Source organism: Falco biarmicus, chromosome 2, assembly GCF_023638135.1.
Source record: "Falco biarmicus isolate bFalBia1 chromosome 2, bFalBia1.pri, whole genome shotgun sequence".
NCBI lineage: Eukaryota > Metazoa > Chordata > Aves > Falconiformes > Falconidae > Falco > Falco biarmicus.
In genome coordinates, this window is record NC_079289.1 from 59,574,060 (window position 1) to 59,598,894 (window position 24,835).

Genomic DNA, 24,835 nt, shown 5'->3' on the forward strand with positions numbered 1-24,835 from the left:
GGGAATAGTGCGATCTCCACTCAAAGTAAGTTAATTCGGCATTACTCTGAAGCATTGTCTTTCCCCTAGTCTGCTGGATGCCCTGAATGTGAGCTATGGCTCAAGGAACTGCTACCTCAAAATCACCTGCAGTTCAGCTGGCAATGAAAGGTGTACAACTTGTGCAGCCTGTGCTGGTGCCTCTCACTCAGCTTTATGCTTCCGCATCTCACTTTAGCCTGCCATTTTTTAGGCAAGGTAAAAATTTAGACAAATAAAGCTCCCTGTCTTTTCCAGCTAGGTTACAGCTGATGCTCCATTACTTGCCCTTAACACTTACATTTTATGATAATAACGGCTAGGACTGGAATTTATCTGTGAGGCTGGCAATCCTCTGATGGCAGGGTGGACACTGAGATAGTGGGTACGCCTGAGCTGCCCTGCCAGGTTTGCTTCTCAAGAGGGCTGCAATATTTGGATCCCAGCATTTGACAGTATCCTGCCAACAGAGTGACAGTGAGACACTCGGAGCACAAGCCACTAACTTATTTTGCAGCAGGTGAAAATGTGAAAAACGAAGTTCTACTTGGTGATAGCATCTTCAATCAGTTAAGTGATTTGGTATCCTAACTCATGAGTTTTATACACCGATAATGGAAGAAAACATGATCTCTGTCTAAATACCTTGCCACAGAGGATTTTAGAAACAAATCTTTGGGAAATACCCAATATCTAAATACCACCGGCACTGTTGTAGGATATTGGTGCTGTTTTCCATCAGTTTAAGGCTGTTTTGAACACACCAGGTTTTTTAATTGTACAATAAAGCACAGCCCAGCAGATAGCTGTACATTGGCACCTAAAACCCTAGTCATGTAGTCTCCTGTTTGTGAATGTCACATAGACCCAGTGTGTCAACAGCTGCCAGAAAAAATAGCTTGACATCACTCCCTAGACCAAACTCATAGTAAGGACCGTATCCGCACACCCTGAAGTCAGTAAAAGCCTGGCTTTCCAAGCAATTCCAACGTAACTAGCTTTATTTTTTCTAAATTACCACCAGCAGTTCATGTTTTACATGTACAGATGAATAAAGACTATTTATAGGGAGTGTTGCGAACTCTCCAGTGTAACTCAGGCCTAATTAAATCAGCAACTAAAGAACCATTATTTTTAAAATTCTATTTACTGTGATTGTTACATTTTGCTTCTCAATACGTCAACAGCTTTTAAAAATATACCGTTACTGGCGCCTGACGCCCACGCGATAGGCGTTTAACCACGTCAGAGGTCCCTCAGGCGCTGCCGATCCCCCCCTTACCAAGGCCTTGCCGGGCGCGCCCCCAGCGCCCCGCTTTCTCTCGAGGCCTAGTTGAGAGGCGCCGCCCGCGCCCACACGGCTCGGCTCAGCCGTCCCCGCTCAAAAGCCCCTCAGGCGCGGCTCCCGCCTGCGGCCGTGCTGCTGCCGGCACCGGTACCGCCCGCCCCCGGCCACCCCGGCTGCGACGCGGACGCCGCCCGCCTGCACCACCACTCCCCCAGCCCCCGTGCCCGCCCACTGCCTAGCTAGCCCGGCCCTTCGGGGCGGGGCCCCGGCATACGTGGGCCAATCAGACACGGCGACAGGCCGCGCCCGGCGGAGGCCCTCCCATGCGGCGGGGCGGCGATAGGGCAGCTGGCTGTCAATCGCGGGACGTCACGGCGCCGGGAGCGGCATGAGCGGGCAGGCAGAGGTACGGCCGCCGCTTTGCCCGCGCTGCCCCGGCGCGGGGCCCGCCCGGGGGGGGCTGGGGTCAGGTGTCCCTGCGCCGGGGCCGCCCGCGGGGGAGGCTGGCCGTGAAGGGCGGCTCTTCTCGGCCGCAGCCTGGCGAGGGGTTCGTGGGGCCCCGAGCCCGGGGGGAGTCCCGCGGCCTGGCGGGCCGAGGCACCCCGCGGGGCCACCGGCACTTGGGCGGCCCGGGCCGCGCTGGGGTGGCCGCAGTGCTCGGCCGGGCCCAGCAGCTTTGGCTGACCGCTTGCAGGGCCCGTGTGCCTCGTTTCCGTCTGGATCTGTAGGGTCCTGCGGCCTGTGGCGACTGCACTTCCCCTCTGGCAGCCACCAGGGCTGGGGAAGGGGGGGGGATGGGCGTGCTGCCTCCTGGGCCTTCCCGGGAGGGGTGTGAGCCTGGGTGTCGGCCAGCTGAGCCCGCCTGGCCTTTTGTCTTCGCTGAGCTACGGCCCGGTAGCCAGGAGGCAGCAGCTCTGGCCGTTGAGCCTTCTGCCGCCCATCTGTGTACACATGTCCCACTGCCGTCCTCCGTCTGGCATCCTCTGCCATCTCTGCTGGGCAGAGGCTGGAAGGGTAGCAGCTCCATGAGGCTGCTGACAACCTCCTCCTTCCCTGCACGGTGCCTCTGTAGGGCCACTGCCAAGGAGAGCCTTTGGGAAGCAGCACTGGCATGAAATAGTGCTTCACCCTGGCCCCAGAGTATTTTCCTTTTTGCTTTCAGAAGCTGCAGCATGTACTGGGGCACATGTACTGTCCAGTCCCCTTTCGTTCAGCAAGAACATCAGCTGGTCTTGTGGCTAGTTTAGCTCCTCCAGATATCTGTCACGACTGGAGGCTTTCCACCAGCCTGAAGGTGGCTTTGTCTGAACCTGGGCTGTCTGTCTCCTGTCCTTGGAGAAGGTTCAGCCTTTGGCTATTTGCAGGCTGCCACTTCACTGAGTGGTTACCACGGTGTAATTTTTGATTTTGCCCATTATTGCACAGCAAATCTTTGAGCCAGATGTAGAGTTACTCGTTTAGTACTCTTAAACAGAAAAAAAGTGGACTTGCAATTTTGGTTTCTGTCTTAATTGTCCAATTTTTCTTCATCATAATGTGTAGATGTCTTTTTTGTTGGGTTTTTTTTTTTTCCTCCCTTTTAGTTACCTTGTGTTTTTTGTTTCGTTTCTAGGTTAAGGTGAAAATACCTTTTGGAAACAAATACCTTGATGCTATATTTTCTGTCCCAGAGAACAAACCAACGTATGGAGTGATTCTTACCCATGGAGCTGGAGGAGATATGAATTTCCCTCACTTAGTGACTTTGGCAGCCTGTCTTGCATCCCATGGAGTTCTATGCCTGCGGTTCACTTGTAAAGGCCTTAATATTGCTTACAGGGCTAAGGCCTTCAAAACCGTTGTGGTAAGGAGTGACCAAATCCTGCCAAAGCTTCGATCCATGGGTCATCTTCTGGGTTTCTTAAATTATGACCAGAGATTAGTCAACCAACAGTGGGGAAAATTAGAAGTGATGGTTAGCTAAATGGAGCACTGCCTATGAGCAGAAAGAGCAGGAACAATTTTTAGATGGCCAGTATCTGGATCAGCTGCAGTAAGTATGTGGGTTTGAGTTCCGGGAGAGAAAGAAAAGCCTGAGAAAAGGATGTGCAGAAAGCAAGGGTGCTTTGTGGGAAAAATTATAGCTTGAAAAAATGGAAGTATTTAGGATGGAAACAAGAGGTAGGTAGGGGTTCTGGGAGGGCTTGGTGAGGAGAGGGGGACTAAGGGATACAGCTTTGGAAGGAAGGAAGCTGAGTTGGCAATTGAGCTGGGTCTCTGAGGTTTGTCAGCTGGGGGAATAAGACTTTGGGGAAAGAGCAGGGGACTGGGTCGCAGGAGGATTTGAAGCAAAAGAGATTGGGAGTAGCATATGAGAGCCCCAGAACCTAGTCTTTGATTTCAAAATCAGTTTAAACTATTATATGTGTTTGTGTATATCTCTTTCTACTGCTGCTTCATTATTTAAGATGTTCTTATGTACCTAGGTTTTGTTAAAATGAGCAACTTTTTGGTATAATAGTATCAGCTGAGAGTATCTTCCTGTTCTGGAGCATGTAGGAAGGAGGGGAAATTTTCTCCTGATTATCTAGCTACTAGGGCATGAGAAGGCAGCTTGAGCACTTTGCATTGAGCATCAGACATTTTTATCAGAGAACTAAGTCCAGTTTTTAAGGAATTAATTTGTATGTCATTGTGATTATATGTACATTGATTTTACTGTAGTTAGACTTTGCTAGCTTTAACTTTTACAAAGTTAGACTTTGCTAGCTTTAATGTGGACCTGTTCTCTGGTCTTTTTTGAAGAAGCATAATGTAGCTAGTGAGTTTATATGCTGCTGTGTAATTTAAAGGTCTCTGCTAAAATAGCATCTGAATAGTTACCTCCTAAAAACTGAAAAATCTGTTTCTGAATTTTATTTTTTCTGTTAACAAGATTGTGTCTTAAACTTTTCTTGGAAATACGGGACCTGAGTGAAGAGCTTTTTTCCTCACTCATTTTGGCTTTTGATGGCCTAAGTGTGTGCATGCAGTCTGTTACTACAACTATGTTGATACACAGTAATCATTTTTGTTTTGGTAACTTGATAGGGCATCTAATAATTTAGACTTGCTGGGAGCTACTTTGAAATTGCTTATGGCGATTATGTTGTTGCTGCAAAGTGTTATGATTTGTGTGAAAAAACAGGAGGGCAACTTCTATGTGTCTTTTTCATCTGCAGTGCTGAAAGAGCTTCCCATTTTGTGTTCAGTAGCTACAAACACAAAAATCCCCAGCCTCCCAGCTGTCTTAATTCTGCCTTGTAATGCTTCTCTTTTATCTTATTTCTTTAGGAATACTTGAAGCTTTATGATGATTATAAACTTTCGGGTATCTTCCTTGCAGGTATTGTTTTTATTATCTATAATTTTCTCTCTTATACTGCCTCTAAGGATAGCAATCTGTAATTACTCTGTTTTTGAAGTCTATCCCACTTTGGTAAGAAGCAAATGAACAGATGTGGGTGACAGGTTCCAGGCTGAGGTGGGCACCAAAAGCTTGCTGTCTTAACATGGGAACAAGCTGAATAAACTTAGTATTATAATAAAGTCAGTATTGCCTAGGGAGAGCAATTCAGCCATCTGCTGATAGTTGAATGCTCTGTCACCTTCATTAATTGATTAGCAGTCCGTTGACTGCCATGGGAACGTAGGCGACAAGCCCACTTACAGATCTGCATTTGGGTGTCTTAACCTGGAGCTGAATGCTACCACCTCTGTAGCTGGTGGCTGTGTGGGGTGGGTGTGCAGGTCGGCTGTCTCACAGCTGGCTTGAGCAGCACTGCTTCTCGGGTCACAAATGGGAGAATCCAGCCTGCCGCTTTCTTCGGATTCTTCTGGCAGCATGGCTGTCTAGACCTATTCATCCTCCTCATGATGCCACAGATCTCCCTCCAGAAGGAGGACAGAAAGAGCCATAGACCATGTTTTCCAGGTAATTTGGCAGAAAACTTGTCACTTGTAAAGGGCGTGAGTTTGCTGATAATCCATGTGTACTTTTTAACTGCAGGTCTTGAGGAATTCTGGTTATTGGTAAATGGAAAATCATTTTCCCCAAAACGGGTTTTGGTAGATAAAACCTAGTGGTGGATAAAATAATCAGTTATGTGAAAAGGGAAGTAGACGGATGTCATTAGGAATAACCTGATACAGGAAACTCTGAACGTTCTCTGACTAAGTGCAACCAAATCTGCACTGATGCAAGTTAATCCCACTGGAATCAGCCACTTCTAGCACTCAATTACAGAGCATTGTCAGCTCATATGACCCTTCTTTGAGGAGATATTTTGATAGCCTCTTGCTGTGACTGACCTCATGCTACAAGTTCACACCCCCCACCCCCACCCTGCCCTGCCTCTGCTTCTACTTTTACTTTTAGGCTGAAGCTTGCAGTGTGCATAAACACTTGCTGGATTTGTTTTAGGAGTAAGGCACATAGAACTTTATTTTTGATTTGAGCAGATTAAGGTTGCATGAAATAAATTATACAAGATAATAGCATTGCTATCTCAAATTTCAAGCGTCTGGAGCACAGGACCTGTCCCTCTATTCCCCTTGCACCCAGGATGTTCCTTCCAGTTCCTTCCAGTATTGCAAAGGATCCCTCTCCATTTATACTTTTTTTTTTCCATCTTCTTTTTTAAATGTGGATGTGAAATCACAATATACCCAGACAAATATTTTAGCATAAAATGTAGAAATTAGGATTAGTATTTTTAATGAGGTAGATGAATAAAAGCATCTCTAGCATTTTGTACTACTGGTACGCTAAAATACTCTGTTGGATTGTTTTTAGGAGTTGTTTACTCTAACAGAATGTAGATGAGGTGACAACAGATACACTTTTTTTTCCTGTTTTAACATGGGTGAAAGGCCGTTCCATGGGCTCACGAGCTGCTGCCTCTGTGATACGTCAGCTTAGCCAGGATGATGATGATGATGACTTCATTCAAGGTCTAGTATGTTTATCTTACCCATTGCATCGACCAAAACTTCAGTCCAAGCTCCGGGATGAAGATTTATTATTTATCAGGTGTCCAGTGCTGTTTATCTCAGGATCAGCAGATGAGATGTGTGAAAAAGTGAGTATCCTTGTAAGTCCTGCTATGAAGGGACAGTATGGAGGAATAGGAATGAGACTTGAGTGACATCTGTGCTCGAGTACACAGCTGTGACTTCAACAGCCTTCTTTAAATATATATATATATCTTTTGAAGGAAGCCTTGGGGTAGGAAACTTCATTGAACATAAGGAAGCCTGGTAGTGCTTTCTTTTGCTGCTTCAAACTTCTGAATTATACTCGATCATCCACTTTAGCAAACTCATCTTTGGGCCACTAAAATACTGCTGATTCAAATGTTTTGTCTTTTTTTAATAGGATTGTACAAATTAAAAGCAGCCTGTGGAAGCAGCAAGTTATTTGCTATTCTGTTTTAACCATTTCAGGTTACAAAACATAAACACTCTGCTATGTTACCAATTTCACATTCATCACATTTTCATGACAAATTCTCCTAGCAAAGCAGTTCTACCCACAGACTATTGTCGTAGAAAGTGGTAGTTTACTGTAGAGATGAAGAACAGGTGCACAGCGATGACAATACAGTGGTTTTTGTCTTATTTTCTTGCAAATAGATACCTCTTGTTCTTGAACAGTTCAGCCCGACTTTGGGAGTGTGTGTAATTGGCATTTTCCATGCTTGGACAGCTTCTGAGGTGCTGTCACCAAAGTCAGGCTAGCAACCAGTAGATCCTTGGAGTGCCCTCTTAATGGGGAAAACTTTCAAGATTTTCTGAGCTGGTTCTTAGATGTGTTTGCTGAGAAAGTTGAGCAGAGTCAAAGGTAGTCTCTAGCCAATTATATTGCTACTCTGGCACTGTAGACAAATCTGACTCAAGAAGTTCTGTCATTTTATTGCTAGTAATACCCTCTGGCAGTAAAAGTGGATTCCTTCATCAGTGGGGGGGAAGGAGCCTGCACAGGGCTGTGACCTTTGCAGTCTTTGAAGTTCCAATTTTCTGTTATTCTGTGTTTGAATGAGGACAAACCTTTGAGCAAACTCCATTATTGAATAGTATCATGGCATCTTTTCTATCAAGGTGTTTTTAATGTGCATGCAGATCAGTTTTGTTTTTAAGAGCTGCCTATTAAGTGTTGCACAGGCAAAGTGAGACATCTAGGAGATGCACAGTTTGTAGCAGCTGATTCTCCTAACTTTCATTCTCATTTTCTCCATAGCAATTGCTAGAAGACGTGGCAAGCAAAATGAAAGCCCCTAAAAAAATCCATTGGGTTGATAAAGCAAACCATGGGATGGTAGTCAAAGGACGAACAACAGACGATGTCATGGAAGAAATAAATGCCCAAGTTTTTTCTTGGCTTAGAGATAATATCAAACTACAGCACAAGTAATTTGCAGGTTTAAGCTGCATCTAGCTTTTCCTAAACGTGGCAAATTAGTTTGTTATTTCTGAGAAGTCTGTTTATTAAAATGGGTATTTTCAGAGGTCTGAGTGTGTAAATGTAAATAAAACTTTTTTGTATGAATGAAAATATGATGCAAAATAAATAACTTTTTAAAGGAAGGACAGAAGATTTACAGAATAATTAATATCATGGCAGCATTGTTCCTTGTGTTTCTATGCAAGTAACTGTATATAACACTTAGTAATACAGAGCACTAAGTAAATGCTTTTCACTAGTAGTTGAAGTAACGTACTGGAAAAAATCTATGCTGACAGCAAATTTTTAGGAGCCTCTCATTTCTGAGTATATTACTAATGCTGTACTTGTTTGAAATTAAAAGCTACCAATTTGTAGAATTCTGCAAGCACATCCCCCAAGGCTGGTGAGTATGGGTTGTGCCCTATCCTTGCACTCCCATATGCTTCAAAACTAGTGATGCAGGGAGAGGAATATCTTGTCATTTACAGTGTCACTGCTCTAAGGAGCCAGATTCTTGGTCGCTGTGGGGAGAAGGCGGTGGTAATGCAGGCACAGTTGTGCATGAGGAGCAAAGAACATGAGTCACAGTTTTGAAGTGTCACTCTCCAGCAACATAAAGGACTGATCAGAGGCCCTGTGGGGAGATGGGCACAGAAGGCTGTTAAACAAAAACTGACAAAAGACCAGTTATGCTTATATACTGCTGGAGGAACTGCTGAAGGAGGCAGCAGTTCTGCCTCCAGTATGACAGGTTGCACATGGCTTCTGTCAGAAGGGCTTCAAAGAGGCAGGTGGGGATCTGGACTTTATTATCCATTAACAGGAAGAACTCTTCAACTGAGCTCTGATATTGCAGAGGATAAAACACTGCATGTGCTTGCAACTGCAGAGTTCCCCATTATGGGCTATGAGTAACCTGCTGGTATAACCAAAGGTTATAGCAATATGTTAATTGCTTTCAGCCAAGTCAGCAGCAAGCATCAGCTGAATGATGACCCCTGAGATGAAATGGCTGCTTGGTCCTGGGAAAAGCACCTTGGCATTGTCTCCTAAGATGGCAGACTCACCTCTACTGTCAAGAGGTCTCCAAAACCCACTCTGGACATTCTGCACCATTCTGGAGTTTGCTCTTGGGAGCAACTGTCGTATGTGACAGTGTACATTTAAGTCACTCTGCACTAAGTCAGCCCTGGTGAACTGAGAGGATTTCTGTGACATTTTGGTCAGGTGCTTAGATCAGATCACTTTTTTTAGTGCTGTACTGTATAAAAAAAATAAATCTATTCAAGATTGTAGGTTAGTATAATTAAATTAGAACTTATATTGTTTACCATGCAATCAAGAAAACTATTCCTTAGGCTTGCTTTTACTGTAGTAAAAATAACAGGCAGGTGAAAGTAAAAAAAATGTTAACCAGATACAATATTCTTTCATTGTTTTCACAAGATGCCTCAAGAATGCCAGTCTCCCAGCAGTAATGTTATTTAATAAGCACAGCACACATCTAAATGTTTACAAAGAAAATAGCTATATGGATTTTAAAATTGACTGGCCGTGTTACAGAGAAAATAAACCCTCACTTTGGACTGGAAACATAAGCGTTAACTTCAGAATTTGATGAATGTAGACTTGACTTTAAAGCCACCTTTTTCAGATGATGTTGTCAATATGCTCAAATTCAACAGTTTAATTACTTAGTATGAGTGGAAAGCAGGTATTTTAAAAATGGACTACACTGTCAAGACAACCCCTGGTTTAGTTTCAGTAGTCAATGCTTAGCGCTACTTAATTCTTTTCATATTGCGAAAGAGACCAAGTTTCACAGACAAAGCAACTACGAAAAATTGTACGGAATTTAAAACTTTTATCTAATATTCCTAAAGTGTCCAAAAGATATATTATATACTCTTATCACTGTCTTTGAGAATACTGATTCTCTCAGAAGAAACAGTTATGGTCTGAAAAAGATTACTTTGGATAGATACATAGGGGGGTAGATTTGCAATTCTTAATCTGCTGCTTTTTGCAGCACACACTTGTGAATAGACTCAGTATAACAAGCATGAGTAAAAAGCATCTGCATTTCCAAGGTATCTCAGGACAGTAACACACAACTGATACAAAGATGCATTTTATTTAAAAAAAATTTATAAAAATGTTTTTGAACAAGGCTCTGCAACCACTGCATGATGAAAAGAAAATAGGGGTTGCTTGGTTTTCTTGTATATGTAGCTCACGATACAGTAAACTTCATAATATCCACTTACATTCTCCACTGGCATTTTAATCCAAATTTTTCTTCTTTGACGTAAGAAGACAGTCTGAATGTAGGTAAATATTCAAAAAATTATTTCCTGCTGTCAGAGTTCATCTTTGGCCTGCAGCCAAGAAAGAAGAAACATTTTTCAGTTAATTTGAAACCCAATTGTTAACTGTCTGGTCCTACAAATACATTAAGAAATGGTTCTAAGTTCGATAGGCATTAATGGTCTGGTCTGGTAACTGATACCATGGGGTACTGAGCAATGCCTGTTGCAATTTGGTTGAGTAAGAACTGGAGACATCCAGCTCTTAACATTTAACGATGTTATGAACTGTACCTTTCCTCTGTGGCAAGTACATTTGGTTGAGTAAGAACTGGAGACATCCAGCTCTTAACATTTAACGATGTTATGTACTGTACCTTTCCTCTGTGGCAAGTACATTTGGTTGAGTAAGAACTGGAGACATCCAGCTCTTAACATTTAACGATGTTATGTACTGTACCTTTCCTCTGTGGCAAGTACATGGAAAAAGGTCATCATCAGGCTGCTGCACTTTCTCCATCCCATCTCTGATTTTTGGCTCACTCGCTTGCAAGCTGGCATATTCCTAGTTTTAAAAAAGGAAGATTTCGTTAATTCATAAACTTCTTAGATTGTACATTTGGTTGTAAATACTGCATCAACTCAACTGAGTAATTCTCTAAAAACTCTGGGGCTACACAATCTGTTACTCCATGCTGTGTCACAGACAGGGTAAGCAGATACTCCACTGCAGTCAGGAGCCCCTTCGGGTGCCTCACTGGAGTTTCAGTATCTTGGTGCTAATGCACAAATATTTTCAGCTGTGGTTCACAGGGGGTGCGTCTGATGTGGAATTCTTTGATCATTGTGGTCAACATATTCATGCAGGTTAGATCAAGAATTATGGGATCCGATTGCTTCTCTCAAAGCACCAGCGTAGGCTTAAGGGGTTTCATAAGAAATAACTGCATACAGTATTTGCAAACCAAATGAAGTTTTTAATTACTACTGCTTGCCTTGTGGCTTTAAATATACTGGACTGGCCAACTTCCAGCAGCCCCATTGCTCTGAATTCTTTCTGTAGAATTTCTCTTTTTGTGGCAGAAGCCATTAAAACTATACTAACCTGGAAAAGTTTGAAATAGTAACAAAAAATGTGGTCTCCCATGAGATTGTTTCTTGCAAATTCTTGTCCGGATTTTGCAATATTTTTTGCCTGTCAAAGAAAACAAAAAGTTTTTTTTAATTTTCAAAAAATAGTAATTATTTCAGGATGCCGGTATTGATTCCGGAATTAAGTGCTGACAGTTTACAATAACTTATTTTTATTTAAGCATTTATTTAGTTTAAAAAGTAAAGCATTCTTATGAAAATACTCTAAATTTTTCCAAAGTTCAAATTAATTTCAAATTGAGGGCAGTATTATGTATTTTTTAAAAAGTGTTTTTTCTTATTTGTAGAGCTGATGACAATAATTTTTAAGTCCTTTAATACATTTTCTAGTTTTAAAGAAACGCACTTTTTGCTCTCTCCATTTTGTCTAGAAACATTGCTGAGTACTTCTAAATATGTGTTTACCTCTTCATCATGCTCTTTTGCCCACTGTAGTTTTTCTAGTAGATCACTCAGGTCACTTTTAAATGGAATATAATGTTTCCACGGCTGCAGCTCATTATAAAAATGCTCATAATAGATGGAGTCTTGCTTTAGCACCACACTGTTTCCTGCTAGTAGATAAGGCAATCTGTATGCTGCCACTGTGCCATCAATATTAATTTGATATTTATACTGGAAAGAAAATGACCATAAGTTATTAACAAACAGAAGATCCAAGTAGCTTGGTTAGGTTATATTGTTCTGAGGGCACTGGTATTACTGACTTGCCGATATTGAGAAATGTAGGATTGGCTAGGCAAGCATCAATGTTTAAGTAGCTTTTATTATTTAGTTTGGAATTCATCACAGTGCAGGGTACACAGAGATGCCCTCTTCCTCAATTAAGTTCTCCGGAAATTCTTAGATGCGTATCCTCGGGTGTGAGGGTAGACGTGCCACTTCATCCACTGATTTTTCCCACTATGTTAGTTATGTTAGTAGTCCTGATCGCTGAATCAGGAAAAAGAAATAAAAAGGAATTTGGAGTTACATAGATTACACAAGGTTCCACAGAACCTTCAGATGTAAATCAAACATTATGATCCTCAGTGTAAGAACTACACAGCAGGTAAGCCCTCTGGAGGAATGCCTATTCATGCTTGTTACTGGTGGTGTGCTGAAAAACTAAAAATCATTTCACTACCAATAATATACACAAAGTTATTTGAAAACAGGAAACACTGAGGACCTAGTTTATGAAAAATGGTTAGTGGCTTACCTTAAAAAAATCAAAAAATGAAATGTGCTTAACAATGGGGCCATAGATGCTTTCGTCATGTTTAAAAAAAAAAAAGTTTGTGAAAGCAGCATCTATGATCTCTGGATATTTTCTGCTGAGTTTTACAAGTTCAAGCCTTTCTTTGCGACTGTCACGTCCTCTCCAGAATGCTGTGGTATTCTTCTCTTCCCATGATGGGCCAGTATTTGCTTGAACTGACATCATATCTAGACTGACTCTGGAGGAGGAAGAAGTTATTTAATAGCCTACTGGAAACTTTTTAAAGTGCAATTACTTAAAAGCAGTTTACAGTACCAATAGGCAAATACCAAGGATGAAGGTAAGCCGTGAGCTCACCCATATATGTATTGTATCTGTATTTTTGCAGCAATATTAAAGTAGATAAGGAACGTCAAGTTCACCGGCCTGTAGCAAGACAGCATCAGTTCCACGACAATGTGGCATGTGCAAAGAGTACCTGTCAGTTGCCATGGAAAAAAAGTAGCTAAAAGTGGATATGGTTGCCAGACAGATGAAGGACAATGTAAATAGCTTAATACAACATACTTCACTTCCCTAAAAACTTTGCTAAATTAAAGCACAAACTGGGGGGGAGCAGATTTAGGAAAAGTCTTGATAATAAAGACAAGGAACCTGAACTAAATGCAATGAAATTATCAGGTTCAAAATGAATTACAAAGAACTCTTAGAAGCTGGCTTTTTAGTGTTTCAAGACAGGTTTGTAGTGTTACAAGCCCTACGTTGGGCTTCAAAAGGTACAGAAAAAGATTTGAGGAAAATCAGGGGAAAAAAAAAGACCTGGCCAGCTGTCAACACGTTCATGGCAAGGAAACAAAGCAAACAAACAATGCCTGCCCTCAAAACATCCCCTCTAAGTGCTGTTTTCAGTGACTTGACCATGTTTAATTTTGATTTTTTAAATAAAACAGTGAAGTATTTTAATATACGTCATAACTTGGTTAATTTTAAGATACTGATTACACAGTTATTGCCTACCTACAGGGTGCCAATGTCTTAATGAATAAATAAAAACAGTTAATATATATTGGTAATACAAGTATATTTTTGAAGATCATTCACTGTGAATTTGGTGGAAATTTTAAGCAATTTCTTACCGTCCCATAGTCTCCAAAACTGAGTCTGTTAAGTCATATGTTGGCATGACAATGTCTTTAGACTCACTGGACCCACACCATGAGAAAATGGGGTGCAGGTTCTGCAGGGATTTCTTTTTCTCCAGAGGCCAGTCTCCCAAATTAACAAAAAATTCTACATCGGGCATTTTCACCTAAACAGAAGCAAAGTAGACACAAATGTATTTTAATACAAAGCAATAGTCTTTCAGTGGCATCTTGCATTTTGAAAACAATAAGAGAAAAAATAGCCAGGTCTCTAATGTACTTAACGTATCTGTAATAAATTGTTAAAGTCATATATAAGAAACATGTTAGAAGTACTGAGATCACAGAGTAAAGCCTACAAGAAGATATTTTTTTTAAAGATTTGCACAAAGTCACATAAATGCTTTTTTTTTTTTTTTAAGGGATTGGAGCACACCAATTTAGAGCATGGTTTCTTGTTATGCTTTATATGATTAGCCCCACTGCCTTTGTACCAGGCTAGCACTGAGATCTAGTAGTTCCAAGGTAAGTTGAAGCATCTGGTTGTACGGAAAATTGCTGTTGGGTGGTAAGTTAGTTTTCTGTCACATCAGTGAACTGATTTGCCCTGTGTCTGCGTGACAACCAAATCTAGCAGAAGAGAAGTAACAGAAATGAACAGTCATGATGGGAAGACCACATTTAGTCGGTGCTGGGGTTAATTATTATGTATAACATCCTCACTTATTTTAAATAGTTGGTACTACAGAACCATATCTGAAATCACTGTTGCAGCCAAAAAGGAAGCAAAATACTGTTGATGGCCAGGAAATGTGGTAACAACAGGACAGAGGGCATAGTTTTGCTGCTCTGTGAAAGTCTGATGCACTCCCATCTTAAGCACTGTACACGGTCCTACAAACAAAGTAAGAGAAGGTACAAAGAAAAGCAGCAGCTATAGTAGGGTGGAATAGGACAGAACCCTATAAGCATCTATAATGTCAGTGCAGAACTGATGTTAACCCTTTTCATGACATTAATTTTTTAAAAATATAAATCTCTACCACATCCCCCTCAGTTGCCTCTTACAAAGCAAAAGAATCCTAGGCAGTTTAGCTTGCCTTTGCATGCCCCAACAGCCTCCCTGCTCTGTAATTCTTTTTGAGAAAGTGAAATGAGAATTGCACTGTTTTCACAAGATAGGCATGTCACATATTTTTTACTGTGACATAATCTTCTTTTGTTTTTGCCTCCCTCCTTAATAAGCCTTAATTGGGTATTTGACTACTATGAACATCTGATTATTATACTGGCATTTTCAGAAAACTGTTGGAATAACTCTAAGATCTCTATCCTGACTATTAAGAGATAACAGAGATCATGATTGTGTGAACAAAACCAAGATGTTTTGTTCAAGTGTCATCATCAACTACATTAATATCTATATGAGACAATATCTTCTCTGAAGAAAGAACAATTATGAGTGTTAATACTTCCCAAATTAAAATATATACACACACATAAAAATGGACAGTTTAAACATAATGCTGACTACTCATGGTATGTATGCATCAAAACATTTCTCCTCTCAAACCCCTATATTCTTCAGATCAGAATGGCTGGTCACAGGCTAACATTTCAGGATTCTTCTGTGGCCCAAATAGGTTTCATTAAGTTTTTTAATTACTTTATCTTTATGGAAAGAGATAGAAATAAATGCTTTGCCAAATATCAAACACCCTTCTAAATGGTTGAAGATAATTCTTCTCTAACTTGACAATACAGGAAAACCTTTGGCAGAGGCATCCAGAAAATCTAGAGACAGACACCCAAAGCAATACTTTATGTCTTCAGTATACAGACTGACAAAAAAGGTTTTATTGTGTACCTTCATTTCAGAGGGGGTTTGGCTACACATGCTGATCTTCAGCACTAAACTTTATTATTTATTAGTACAGTGCCATCTAATGGTTATAATGGACATAGACAAGCTAAAATTATGTTTTATCTACATCCTCAATGGCAGAATCATTCAACAGGTTAAATCTCCTTCTCCAATTCAATAATCTACTGTCTTTCAGTGACACTGTCTTAATTGAAAATCCTGAAGTATTTAGTGTGGATGAGACAAATTGTATTTTCTAGATCTGCAGGCAGTTTCTGTCTTCGGAGTTAGCAAATCTTTTCCAACATTTAGCCTAAATATCTTTGATGCAATTTAATTCCATTATTTCTTGTCCAACACAACTGAAACCAGGAACAGCTTGCTTCCATCTGTCACAGAGCAACCTTTTACATAATTAAAGGCTACACTCACGTCTCCCCTTAAGACACTGTTAGACGAAACAATCTCTACTTAAAGGACTCTTCATCTGTATGTCTAGTAATTCTTATTTCCCGTGCAACATCAGTAATTGAACCATCTTTCTTGAAGCATGACACCCAAAGGCAGACACAGTAGCATAACTGATTTCTAATCCCGAGTACTGTGGAAAGGTTACTTTACATTTCTTTAATGTATTTGTTCTGTTAATGTGTATGTTTAGCTTTTTGCAACAGCATGCCACCGTTGTCTCATGTTAAATTTGTGATAGTTACCTTCACACTTTCCTGCAGAAAATAACCACTCACTCCCTATTTTAAACAGGTGTCATACCTATATGACTTATCTAGTCTTTGTGTAGTATCCTGCCCTTGTCATTTTATTTTATCTGTTTTTCCATACAATTTATCTTGCTTGTTACAAAAATTTTTAATTATGATGCTGTACCAAGAAGTGCTTGCAGGTTCTTTCATTTTTGTTACCTGGAAATTCAGTGAGCATATTCTCTAGTCCATCATTCAGTCAAAATATAACCAAGTTATTAAATGGGCACAGAACCTAGGACAAATCTCTGAAGAAAACATTGTGACACCTTTTGCCTCTCTGGAAACACTGGCAACTATTATTTAAGTAAGGCTTTCCAAGCACATTACAGTAGTTTCTTCTAGGCAAAGTTTTCCTGTCTTGTCTATGAGAAACTTGTGGGACAGACTCAAAAGCCCAACTAAAATTATGATACCTGACATCCATACAGAAAACCTATTATCTTGTTATAGAAAGAAATTATATTGTTATGTCTTATTTTTTATGACAAATCTATGTTGTTTCATACCAATTACCTTATCTTTCAGTTATTTATAATGTGTTTATTTTTTATGAGATTTTTAAGGAACTTTTTTAATGTTAAAAACTCCATACTTTAGTAGCTCCTCTCTCTTCTTTCTCTCCTTTTTAAAAGAAAAAAATCTTTGTCTTTTTTACAGTCAGAAACAGATCCTAACTCAGGTATCTTCATATTTCTCTCACTACTCTCTTTATGTAATAATCACATATTTCTGTGTGCTGAAACTTCAGCCCTGCTACATTCTGTCACTATGTACATAACATCAGGTTTTTCCCAAAGTTTCCCTAGGAAAGAGTCTCTGGTGCTTTTTGCTTGTACATCAAGGAAGTTTCCCCACATGCTACTTGTCGGGCTTTTGCTAGTCTTTCTCAGCCCCTCCTCTCCTGTTTTCAACATATGGAATTTAATGGAGAACGATATACATTACAGATTTTTTTTTTTCAGTCATCCTGTAAAATATACTAGTAGAGACAGAATTTTATATTAGATGCTACAGGAAGATTTATTTAGTCTATAGCAAAAAAACCCACAACTCACACTCTGTTCAAATCTATCAAACTCTCCTATAAAAGCCTACTATTCAATTAACAGATGTGATACTCTAATCAGATAGCATTCTAGAACATGCCAACTTCAAACAAGGAAAATCCATCTGACCTTTCCATTATTAACCAAAGAACAAGAGCATTTTAACATAAATAGCAATGAATATGCTGAAGTGTATTTGTTAAGCCCAGGCTTCTATTAATCAGGACATACAGAATAAATGACTGTACAGATGTACTCACTTTTCTTGTCAAAGAAAGCAGTATGGCATCCATGAAAATTCTGAAGCCAACATGTTCCCCATATGTCTTTATATAAACCTGAAAATAAACAAAGGTTTTACTGGTCTGGTGTTTTTGTTTCAGAGAACGGCTGGCACAATTTAGAGCTCTTTTAATCACTTAGTAACTATTCAGACAGATTGTATGGCTGTATAGATTTATGAATCAGCTGGGAAGCTTTAGAAATCTCCACTCTCTAAATCATCACAGACACATGGGGGGGGGGGGGGGCGGGGGGAAAGAAGAAAAAAGGACAAGCTTTGCTTGCTTTTGCAGTCATTTTAGGTTTGTCTTGTGGAAGCAGAAACAACTGGTTGCCTGTTTCTGTTGTGTTCCGTTGTCCCATTTCCATATGAAACTACTGAAGCCAGTACAGTTTTTTTTAAAACGAATTGTAGCTGATCCTCAGTTGAGCTAAAAGTGGATTTCTTTACCTCGGAATTATGCACAACATAATTTATGGATGCACATCAAATTAGATGATCCTGACACTCCCACACTTAGAGAACAGGAAACTGAATTAGCATTTAGGAGACTTGGATCAGTGCCCAGTACTCATACTGATTGCGTGGAAAGTAATTTGCCTTCATTGTGCTTAGGTTGCTTCAGTTGCAACGTGGACAACAAGAGCTTTACAAAGTAGGGCAGATATTGCTGACCTCACGTACAAACTGTAAAATATTCAAAGACAGAGACACAAGCAAAGGAAGTTTCTTAAAGAATAGGCTACAAGAAGCTTTTCAACTGGGAACAGCCAAATAGCCTAGTTGTATGACTTGCCACCAAATCCCCACATGGACTTCAAATGGACCCATTCGGTACCTTGTTATCTTTGATGGTGTAATGGCACAAACTCTGTCTTTGTCCGAACCTCTGTGGAATTTCTTTTGCAATCTTATCTGGATCAACAATGGGAAAATTTGCTAGGTCTCTTTGAATCTGTGGAATGCTTTGAGGGCAGTTCATCTCTTCCAGCCATGCACTGCTCTCCTCCTGAGGGCAGTCACAGTTTTCATGGTAAACAGGTCCTATCAGGAACACAATTATTATTTTATTTTTAGTAAGTCACACTATTGAGCTGTTGAGATCACAAAAGAGGGTCAGGTGCTGAGGGCCAAACATTCAGCAACTCTAAATGGACATGTCTGAATGTTTTTTGACTCCAATGGAGTCATACTAAACTATATGAGCGTCTGTGTGAGCCCTCCACATGTACTTGCTAGACAACAGTTTCACAGCATTTGTTTCTTTTTATTATTTTGAATAGTACATGCAGGACACTTATGAATCCATAATTTCAATGGGATTTGATAGTCCAGAGAAGTACTGAGGTCCCACAGAATCCTGTGCTAATCCTAGAAGCCATTCTGGGATATAGTTTGTTAGAAAAAAAACACAACAGGAAAGCTGTGTGTAGTGCTGCTTCTTACCTTTTAAAATATATGGAGACTTTGCGACGTGTTTATCTCCAGCTTTGACTTCTATCTTCAGGTTTTTGTAGCTTGCATACATTCTGTACCTCACAAGGAAGGAACCATCTTTCCTGTCTAATACTTGCACACCAACCCGAGTGAACTGTTCATCAGGAGCAGTGATCTTCACCTGGAATGCATTTTCACCTGGCGATGAAATGAACCTATCCAGAGAGTAAGTGGGAGCTTAATAAAAAAGGAAACACACAACAGCTTTCTTAGTCCGACACATTCCTTTTTCAAGTTGACAGATTTCCAGTGACTTCACTGAGCCACACTAAGTCTTTACGAGCCCATCCTGATGTTCACAAGCAAGGCATGATTTTTCCTAAGAGAATTTTGTTAGGCTACCTAAAACATTTCATGTTGTTAGAAGCACTAAGTATCAACAAGGTTCCACTCAGATACTCATGAATGCACCTCCAAAATCACTTGGTGCCCTACATATTGAACAGTGTTGGAACGTGGTCTTTGATTACATGGGAACAGAGCACTTCAACAAATCCAGCACAGCTCTCAATTAGCCACAACTCAACTGTAAAATGATGGGAAGGTAGAGAGCATGCATGGGTGTCTTGTCCCGTAAGGATAGGACACAGGGCAACAGTTTTAAACTAAAAGAGGGTAGATTTAGGTTGGATGTAAGGAAGGAATTCTTTACTGTGAGGGTGGTGAGGCACTGGCACAGGTTGCCCAGAGAAGCTGTGGATGCCCCATCCCTGGCAGTGTTCAAGGCCAGGTTGGATGGGGCTTTGAGCACCCTGGTCTGGTGGAAGGTGTCCCTGCCCATGGCAGGGGGGTTGGAACTAGATGATCTTTAAGGTCCCTTTCAACACAAACCATTCTATGATTCTCTAAAAAGATAATAATAAAAAATACTAGAACAAGCTCCACATTGGCAACTTAATAACTCTTGTTATTTTACATACAGAAACAAAATGTTTCCAGATTACTTTATCTTCCAGGTATTATTTGAGGAAGTAAAGAACAAAACCCCCTTCTTAAGCATTATGGTAGCTTATACAGGGGCGGGGGGAAAATGGCTATTACAAATGCCTTGGTAGGAAAAAAAATACTACAGTGTGATCATGTAATTCAGTGTGTACTTACAACATTTTGGTAAAATTCATCATACACCAATCATAGAGAAATCTCCATAAAACCAAATATAATAATTTGAAAAATCATTAAGTTACACATATCGTTGAGATATTAACAAAGTTGGCACGGTCAAATTGCTGCACCTGCCAACTTTCTTCCACCTCCTTCAAACATGGTCCCAAATACATAGGGAGAGCTTAGGATAAACAGAGAGGTGGTGGGAGTGACTGGACTAATGGATTACAGCCCTGCAGCCTGGTCACCTGCCTTGAAACTTGTCCAGATACATGGGAGAGCTGCCAGTTCGACTAAATTCAGGAAATATTTACTCTCCGAGATAAGCCGATTTGGCAGCTTCCAGACCTGCATGTGCCACGGTGTATCTAATCTGGACAACCTGGATGGAGCACTCTGAGCTCCTGTCTAGCTTGTACAGTCAGTGTTTTTCTCCTGTAGAAATAGAAAGCCACAAGTGTCCTCTGAAAACTAAGTTTACGTATTCCATTCCTATGAAGTTTAGCTAATGGCCTACAGACCAATTCCTAAATGACTCTACCGACCTTGTGCCTACGTTTAGGAGAGACACCGATGTTCCTAACTGTGGAAACAAGCAGGACACCTGAGCAGGTATATCATAAATTAAATGTATTAGTTATTGTTAAGGTTTTGCCAAACCAGACTCAATCATAAATTGCCAGCTGGACTAATGCGTGTATGTTGCTGTTGAACACTTTCATCCTCTTGCCTCATTCACTTGTGCAGTTATTCGGTGAAGATTAATTAGCTTTTCCTAAGGGATATGCAGAAAGAGGCAGGTAAGAAGCCTTCAGCTTTCCCTTTCTGCAAGAAACTCCCTAGCGAATTTTGCCGAAAAGGTAAAAGCGGCTCCGGTGGGAGGCGGGCAGGTGAGGTTGCCTCGCCGGGGCACCGCTGCCATTTGGGGGTGGGGCGCCAGGACGCCTCGCTCCCTCACAGGAGACCCCGCCACTCTCGCGGCCCCGGCCCGCCAGCACCTCACCTCAGCGGGGGGTGCCGGTGCCCGCGGAAGGGCGCGCAGGGAGCCAGCCCGCCTCACCCTCCGGCCCGAGAGGCACTCGGCGGGCGGAGAAGGTGTGTTTTCAATCGACCTCTCGGATGTTTTCCTGCCCGCAACCTCCGTGAGAAGCAGCCGCCGCCGTCGCGCTTACCTCTGCCCGTTGGTGTCCACGGCCTGCACGTAAAAATAGCGGGCGGGGAGGGCTGCCTCGGCCCGTAGCCCGGGCCCCCATACCGCGCTGCGCTCGGGGCTCAGCCGGCCGCCCCCGCCCGCGGCGGCGCCCGCCGCAACGGCTCCCAGGGCCACGCAGAGCGGCCAAAGGCCCCGCATTTACAGCGCTTCCCTGACAGAGAAATACCGCCGAGGCGCGGGACAGAGCGCAGCCGAGACCTTCCTCCTTCCCTCACCACGGCACCGACATGGAGCGTCGGCGGAACGATCGCGGGGCTGCCGCCCTCGTCCCCGCACCCAGCCGCCGGTCCGGCTCCTCAGGGACCCATCCCCGCGGCCTGAGGGAGCGGGGCGCGGCCACCGCCCGCCACTCCCACCTGCTTCCGCGGGGGCGGGCGGCGCCGCACTTCCCGCGGTGCTGCCGGGGGACGTGGTCTGGGGCGGGGGGCGGCGGCTTCGCGGAGACACGCCTCAGAGGAAGGGGACTGAGGACAGCCGGCTCTGCCCCTGCCTGACGCATTCGGATCTCTCCGTGTCCGTCCCCCCCGTTCGATCCATTTCCGTGACATTAGGGTGAGAAGCCAGAGTTTACGATCGGGAAAATGAGTTTTCAAACTCCGCCGCAGAGCCGGGTGCGTGACACCGGGTAGCCCAGCTCTGCGCCCCGGGCAGGGGTGCAGGGACACCCCACCAGCCCCCTACCAGGGGGCACTGGCCCAGCTCGTGCCCCGAGGGACCCAGCCGCCCGTTGTCGGTCAGATGATCCACCCGCAGGCTGCAGAAAGGTACTGTGAAACACTGACACTGTCCTTAACTACACGTAGAATCACAGAGTCGTGTAGGTTGGAAAAGACCTTTAAGGCCATCGCATCCAACCATTAACCCTGCACTGCCAAGCTCACCACTAAACCGTGTCCCTAAGTGCCACATCTTCATGTCTTTTAAACACCTCCAGGGATGGTGACTCCACCACCTCCCTGGGCAGCCTGTCCCAATGCTCCACAACCCTTTCGGTGAAGACGCTTTTCCTGACAACCAATCTAAACCTCCCACTGGTGCAACTTGAGGCTATTTTCTCTGGTACTATCCCTTGCTACTTGGGAGAAGAGACCGACACCCACCTTGCTACAGCCTACTTTCAGGTAGGTTGTACACACACGCCCAAATGCTTTTGTCATTTAGCTGCAGAAATTCCCCCAAATTAAGGCTTCTTCACTGGAGAACTTAAATCCCAAAAGATACTTTATTTTGCTCTTTATTGCTTTTCTCTTGTTAAAGCAAACAATACAGAAAATTTAACTTCATCATCAAGGAGTCATGAATTTCAAAGAGATTTTGCATTTTGCAAGTATGTCTACAGAAAACCACACAAAAAAATCACTTGCTTTGAGAAAACTGTAAGCTGGGAAAGTCCCACTTGTGTCAACAAACATTGTCTTTTCCAATCAGCCACCTCACTGCCAAAAAAATTATCAAGCTCCAACTTTTAAAGACATACTTTTTGCTCCCTGTGGTTCCTATTGATGTGCTTTTTTCAGGAAATTCAGCAGTCAGACAACTCGCAATTTCCAGTCTAAAAATTTGTGCAGGCCCTGTTTTATATCCATGATGCTTTAGCTCCTCTCCCTTTACCATCTTTACTCTCTTGATGTATTTTACAAGCTGAAATCACACTCCTTCCCAGCTTACGCTTTGCTGCACGAGACAAGCTAGTCTCCTTTAGTGAAGAGAGCTTTAAACATGTTTTTATTTAAAAAGAAATTTCATAGCTATAGAATTCACAGAACATCCTTCCACCTCCTAGCAGGGTGGCATTGGCACATTAAAAAAAGCACAGCAGTAATGAAGTAAAGGTGACACGCTTCTGCCATTCTCTCCTCCAGCTTTTCTCCCCCACGTAAGTACAGCTCGGGGAATCCATGTAGAGATCTGGCACTATTTGTCAGCATCCAAACAAGTTGTAAAATAAAACATGCAACCTAATTTTAGTCCTGGCTGGCAAAGCCGATGTTGCTGCTATCCTAATGCCTATGATTTGGCTCAGAGAAAAATGCTTTGGCGGCAGAATTGTTTAATTACTTCAAAGGCTGTTGGCCGACTAAGGCTCAACAGGCTTCCAGCTGGCAAAGGCATAAGGGATGCACTCCATTACGAGAGGCAGGTTGCTTCAGAATGAAGCCACATTGGATTCTAAATCTGATCTAGATCTTGGTCTTACTAGTGTCCAGGTGATGGCAAACCTGGCTGTGCCTACAATCACTAGAGGGCTTTCGCAACTTTCCTCTGCCTAACCACTGAAAACTATCAAGTGACCAACATTTGAGGAGAGGTTTTATTCTGCTTTCCATTATCTGCAGCACCCCTCACAGGAACTACTGCTGGGAGCAAGGGCTCCATAGGCTAAGGGCACCACAGCACCAAAATCACTAGCATTGAATCCTCTGGCAGCAAGATACCATATAACTGTTTGAAATTTCTCTGCTATTTTTTGATATGTTTGGTAACTACTGTAATAAAAGTAATTATTTAATATTACAAACCTGAGTTTCATTTAAAAATAAATAAATTCTAAATAATTGTGGCAGTACCAGAAGCGCTCCGCTCATTCTTCAGCGTCACTGTGTTTCTTCATGTTGAAAATACACTGAATGCAGCGAACATGAGACAGGAAATACCATCAGCAGTTCCAGACACTGTTACCTGAATCTTTCCTTCCCGTACACAGTTTTCCAGAAACATTTTTGTTACATGTATTTTTACTATGATCAGGGGAAACAAGAAAAACCTGGTGCAAATACCTTCCCCACCTTGAACAGAAAGCTGCTGCCGTGTTCAGAAGCGCGACAGGGCAGTCGAGCCAAGACTTGCCCTGAGCCGAGCCGAGCCTACTATGACCTCATGGGGCTGGGGGCCGCAGGGCCAGGCGCCAGGGCACCCTGCCGCCCTCGGAGCACCGGGCAGCCCGAGGGCAGGAGGCGGCGGGCCGGGCCGGTGCGGTGCGGTGGGGCCGGCGGGACCGCCCGCGTTCGAGGGGGCGCGGAGAGGGCGCGGGATGACCTCGAGCCTGCCGCGATGGGAGCAACGGTCGGGGCTGTCCCGCAGCCGGGCAGCTTCACTCAGCACCTGCAGGGCTGCTGGCGACGGCCGGCGACAGGTAATTTCTGTCAGGGCTGCCGGCAGCCCGGCGCCCATTAGCCAACGCGGCTCCGCTTTCCCGGGCGCGCCGGGCGCTTCCCGCCGCGGGCGGCCCCGCAGGTGAGCCCACGCCTGCGCCCCACCGTTGCCCTCCCGCCGCGCACCTCCCCCTCGCTCCCCCGCTGGTGTCTGTCTCGCCCCTCCCGAAGCCCTGGCCAACACCCGCAGCCTCACCTCGACGAGCAGGTGAGAGCCCTTCCCGGCCTCGCTCAGGCCGCGGAGCGGCGCAACCGCCGGCCGGGGGCGCACGGCGGAGGGGACCGCCCCCCCGCGTCGCTGTCCCTGAGCTGCTCCTCTCCTCCCCCGCCCGCCCGCGG

General features: G+C 43.1%; 2 protein-coding genes across 3 annotated transcripts; one reads left to right on the forward strand and one right to left on the reverse strand.

The window, feature by feature from the left end:
- The first annotated feature begins 1,624 nt into the window (after nt 1-1,624).
- TEX30 (testis expressed 30) lies at nt 1,625-7,877 on the forward strand. Its single transcript, XM_056327111.1, has 5 exons — nt 1,625-1,712; nt 2,919-3,149; nt 4,619-4,670; nt 6,197-6,405; nt 7,563-7,877. Exons 1-5 carry the CDS (start codon nt 1,695-1,697, stop codon nt 7,734-7,736), a joined length of 684 nt encoding a protein of 227 aa, XP_056183086.1. The 5' UTR covers nt 1,625-1,694; the 3' UTR covers nt 7,737-7,877.
- A 2,007-nt stretch (nt 7,878-9,884) lies between these two features.
- POGLUT2 (protein O-glucosyltransferase 2) lies at nt 9,885-24,812 on the reverse strand. Of its 2 annotated transcripts, none has more exons than XM_056327108.1 (10): nt 24,693-24,812; nt 18,974-19,179; nt 18,366-18,571; nt 17,505-17,582; nt 13,565-13,737; nt 12,429-12,666; nt 11,633-11,842; nt 11,181-11,270; nt 10,536-10,640; nt 9,885-10,147 (listed from the first exon to the last, which is right to left on the reverse strand). In XM_056327108.1, the coding sequence occupies exons 2-10, from the start codon at nt 19,053-19,055 to the stop codon at nt 10,130-10,132; spliced, it is 1,200 nt and encodes a 399-aa protein (XP_056183083.1). In that variant the 5' UTR covers nt 19,056-19,179; nt 24,693-24,812; the 3' UTR covers nt 9,885-10,129. The 2 variants fall into 2 exon arrangements, with proteins under 2 accessions (XP_056183083.1, XP_056183082.1); XM_056327107.1 differs by lacking the exon at nt 24,693-24,812 and adding an exon at nt 21,304-21,625.
- Nucleotides 24,813-24,835: the final 23 nt, after the last annotated feature.

Excerpts from the sequence above, each read along its gene's own strand:
- TEX30 (XM_056327111.1), top strand. Across the intron at positions 4,671-6,196 it reads TTCGGGTATCTTCCTTGCAG|GCCGTTCCATGGGCTCACGA; the intron begins GTATTGTTTTTA and ends CATGGGTGAAAG. Across the intron at positions 6,406-7,562 it reads CAGATGAGATGTGTGAAAAA|CAATTGCTAGAAGACGTGGC; the intron begins GTGAGTATCCTT and ends TTTTCTCCATAG.
- POGLUT2 (XM_056327107.1), bottom strand. The coding sequence starts at position 21,482 with ATGCGGGGCCTTTGGCCGCTCTGCGTGGCCCTGGGAGCCGTTGCGGCG. Across the intron at positions 17,583-18,365 it reads ACACCATCAAAGATAACAAG|GTTTATATAAAGACATATGG; the intron begins GTACCGAATGGG and ends GTTTATTTTCAG. Across the intron at positions 11,843-12,428 it reads CATTTTTTGATTTTTTTAAG|TATAAATATCAAATTAATAT; the intron begins GTAAGCCACTAA and ends TTTTCTTTCCAG.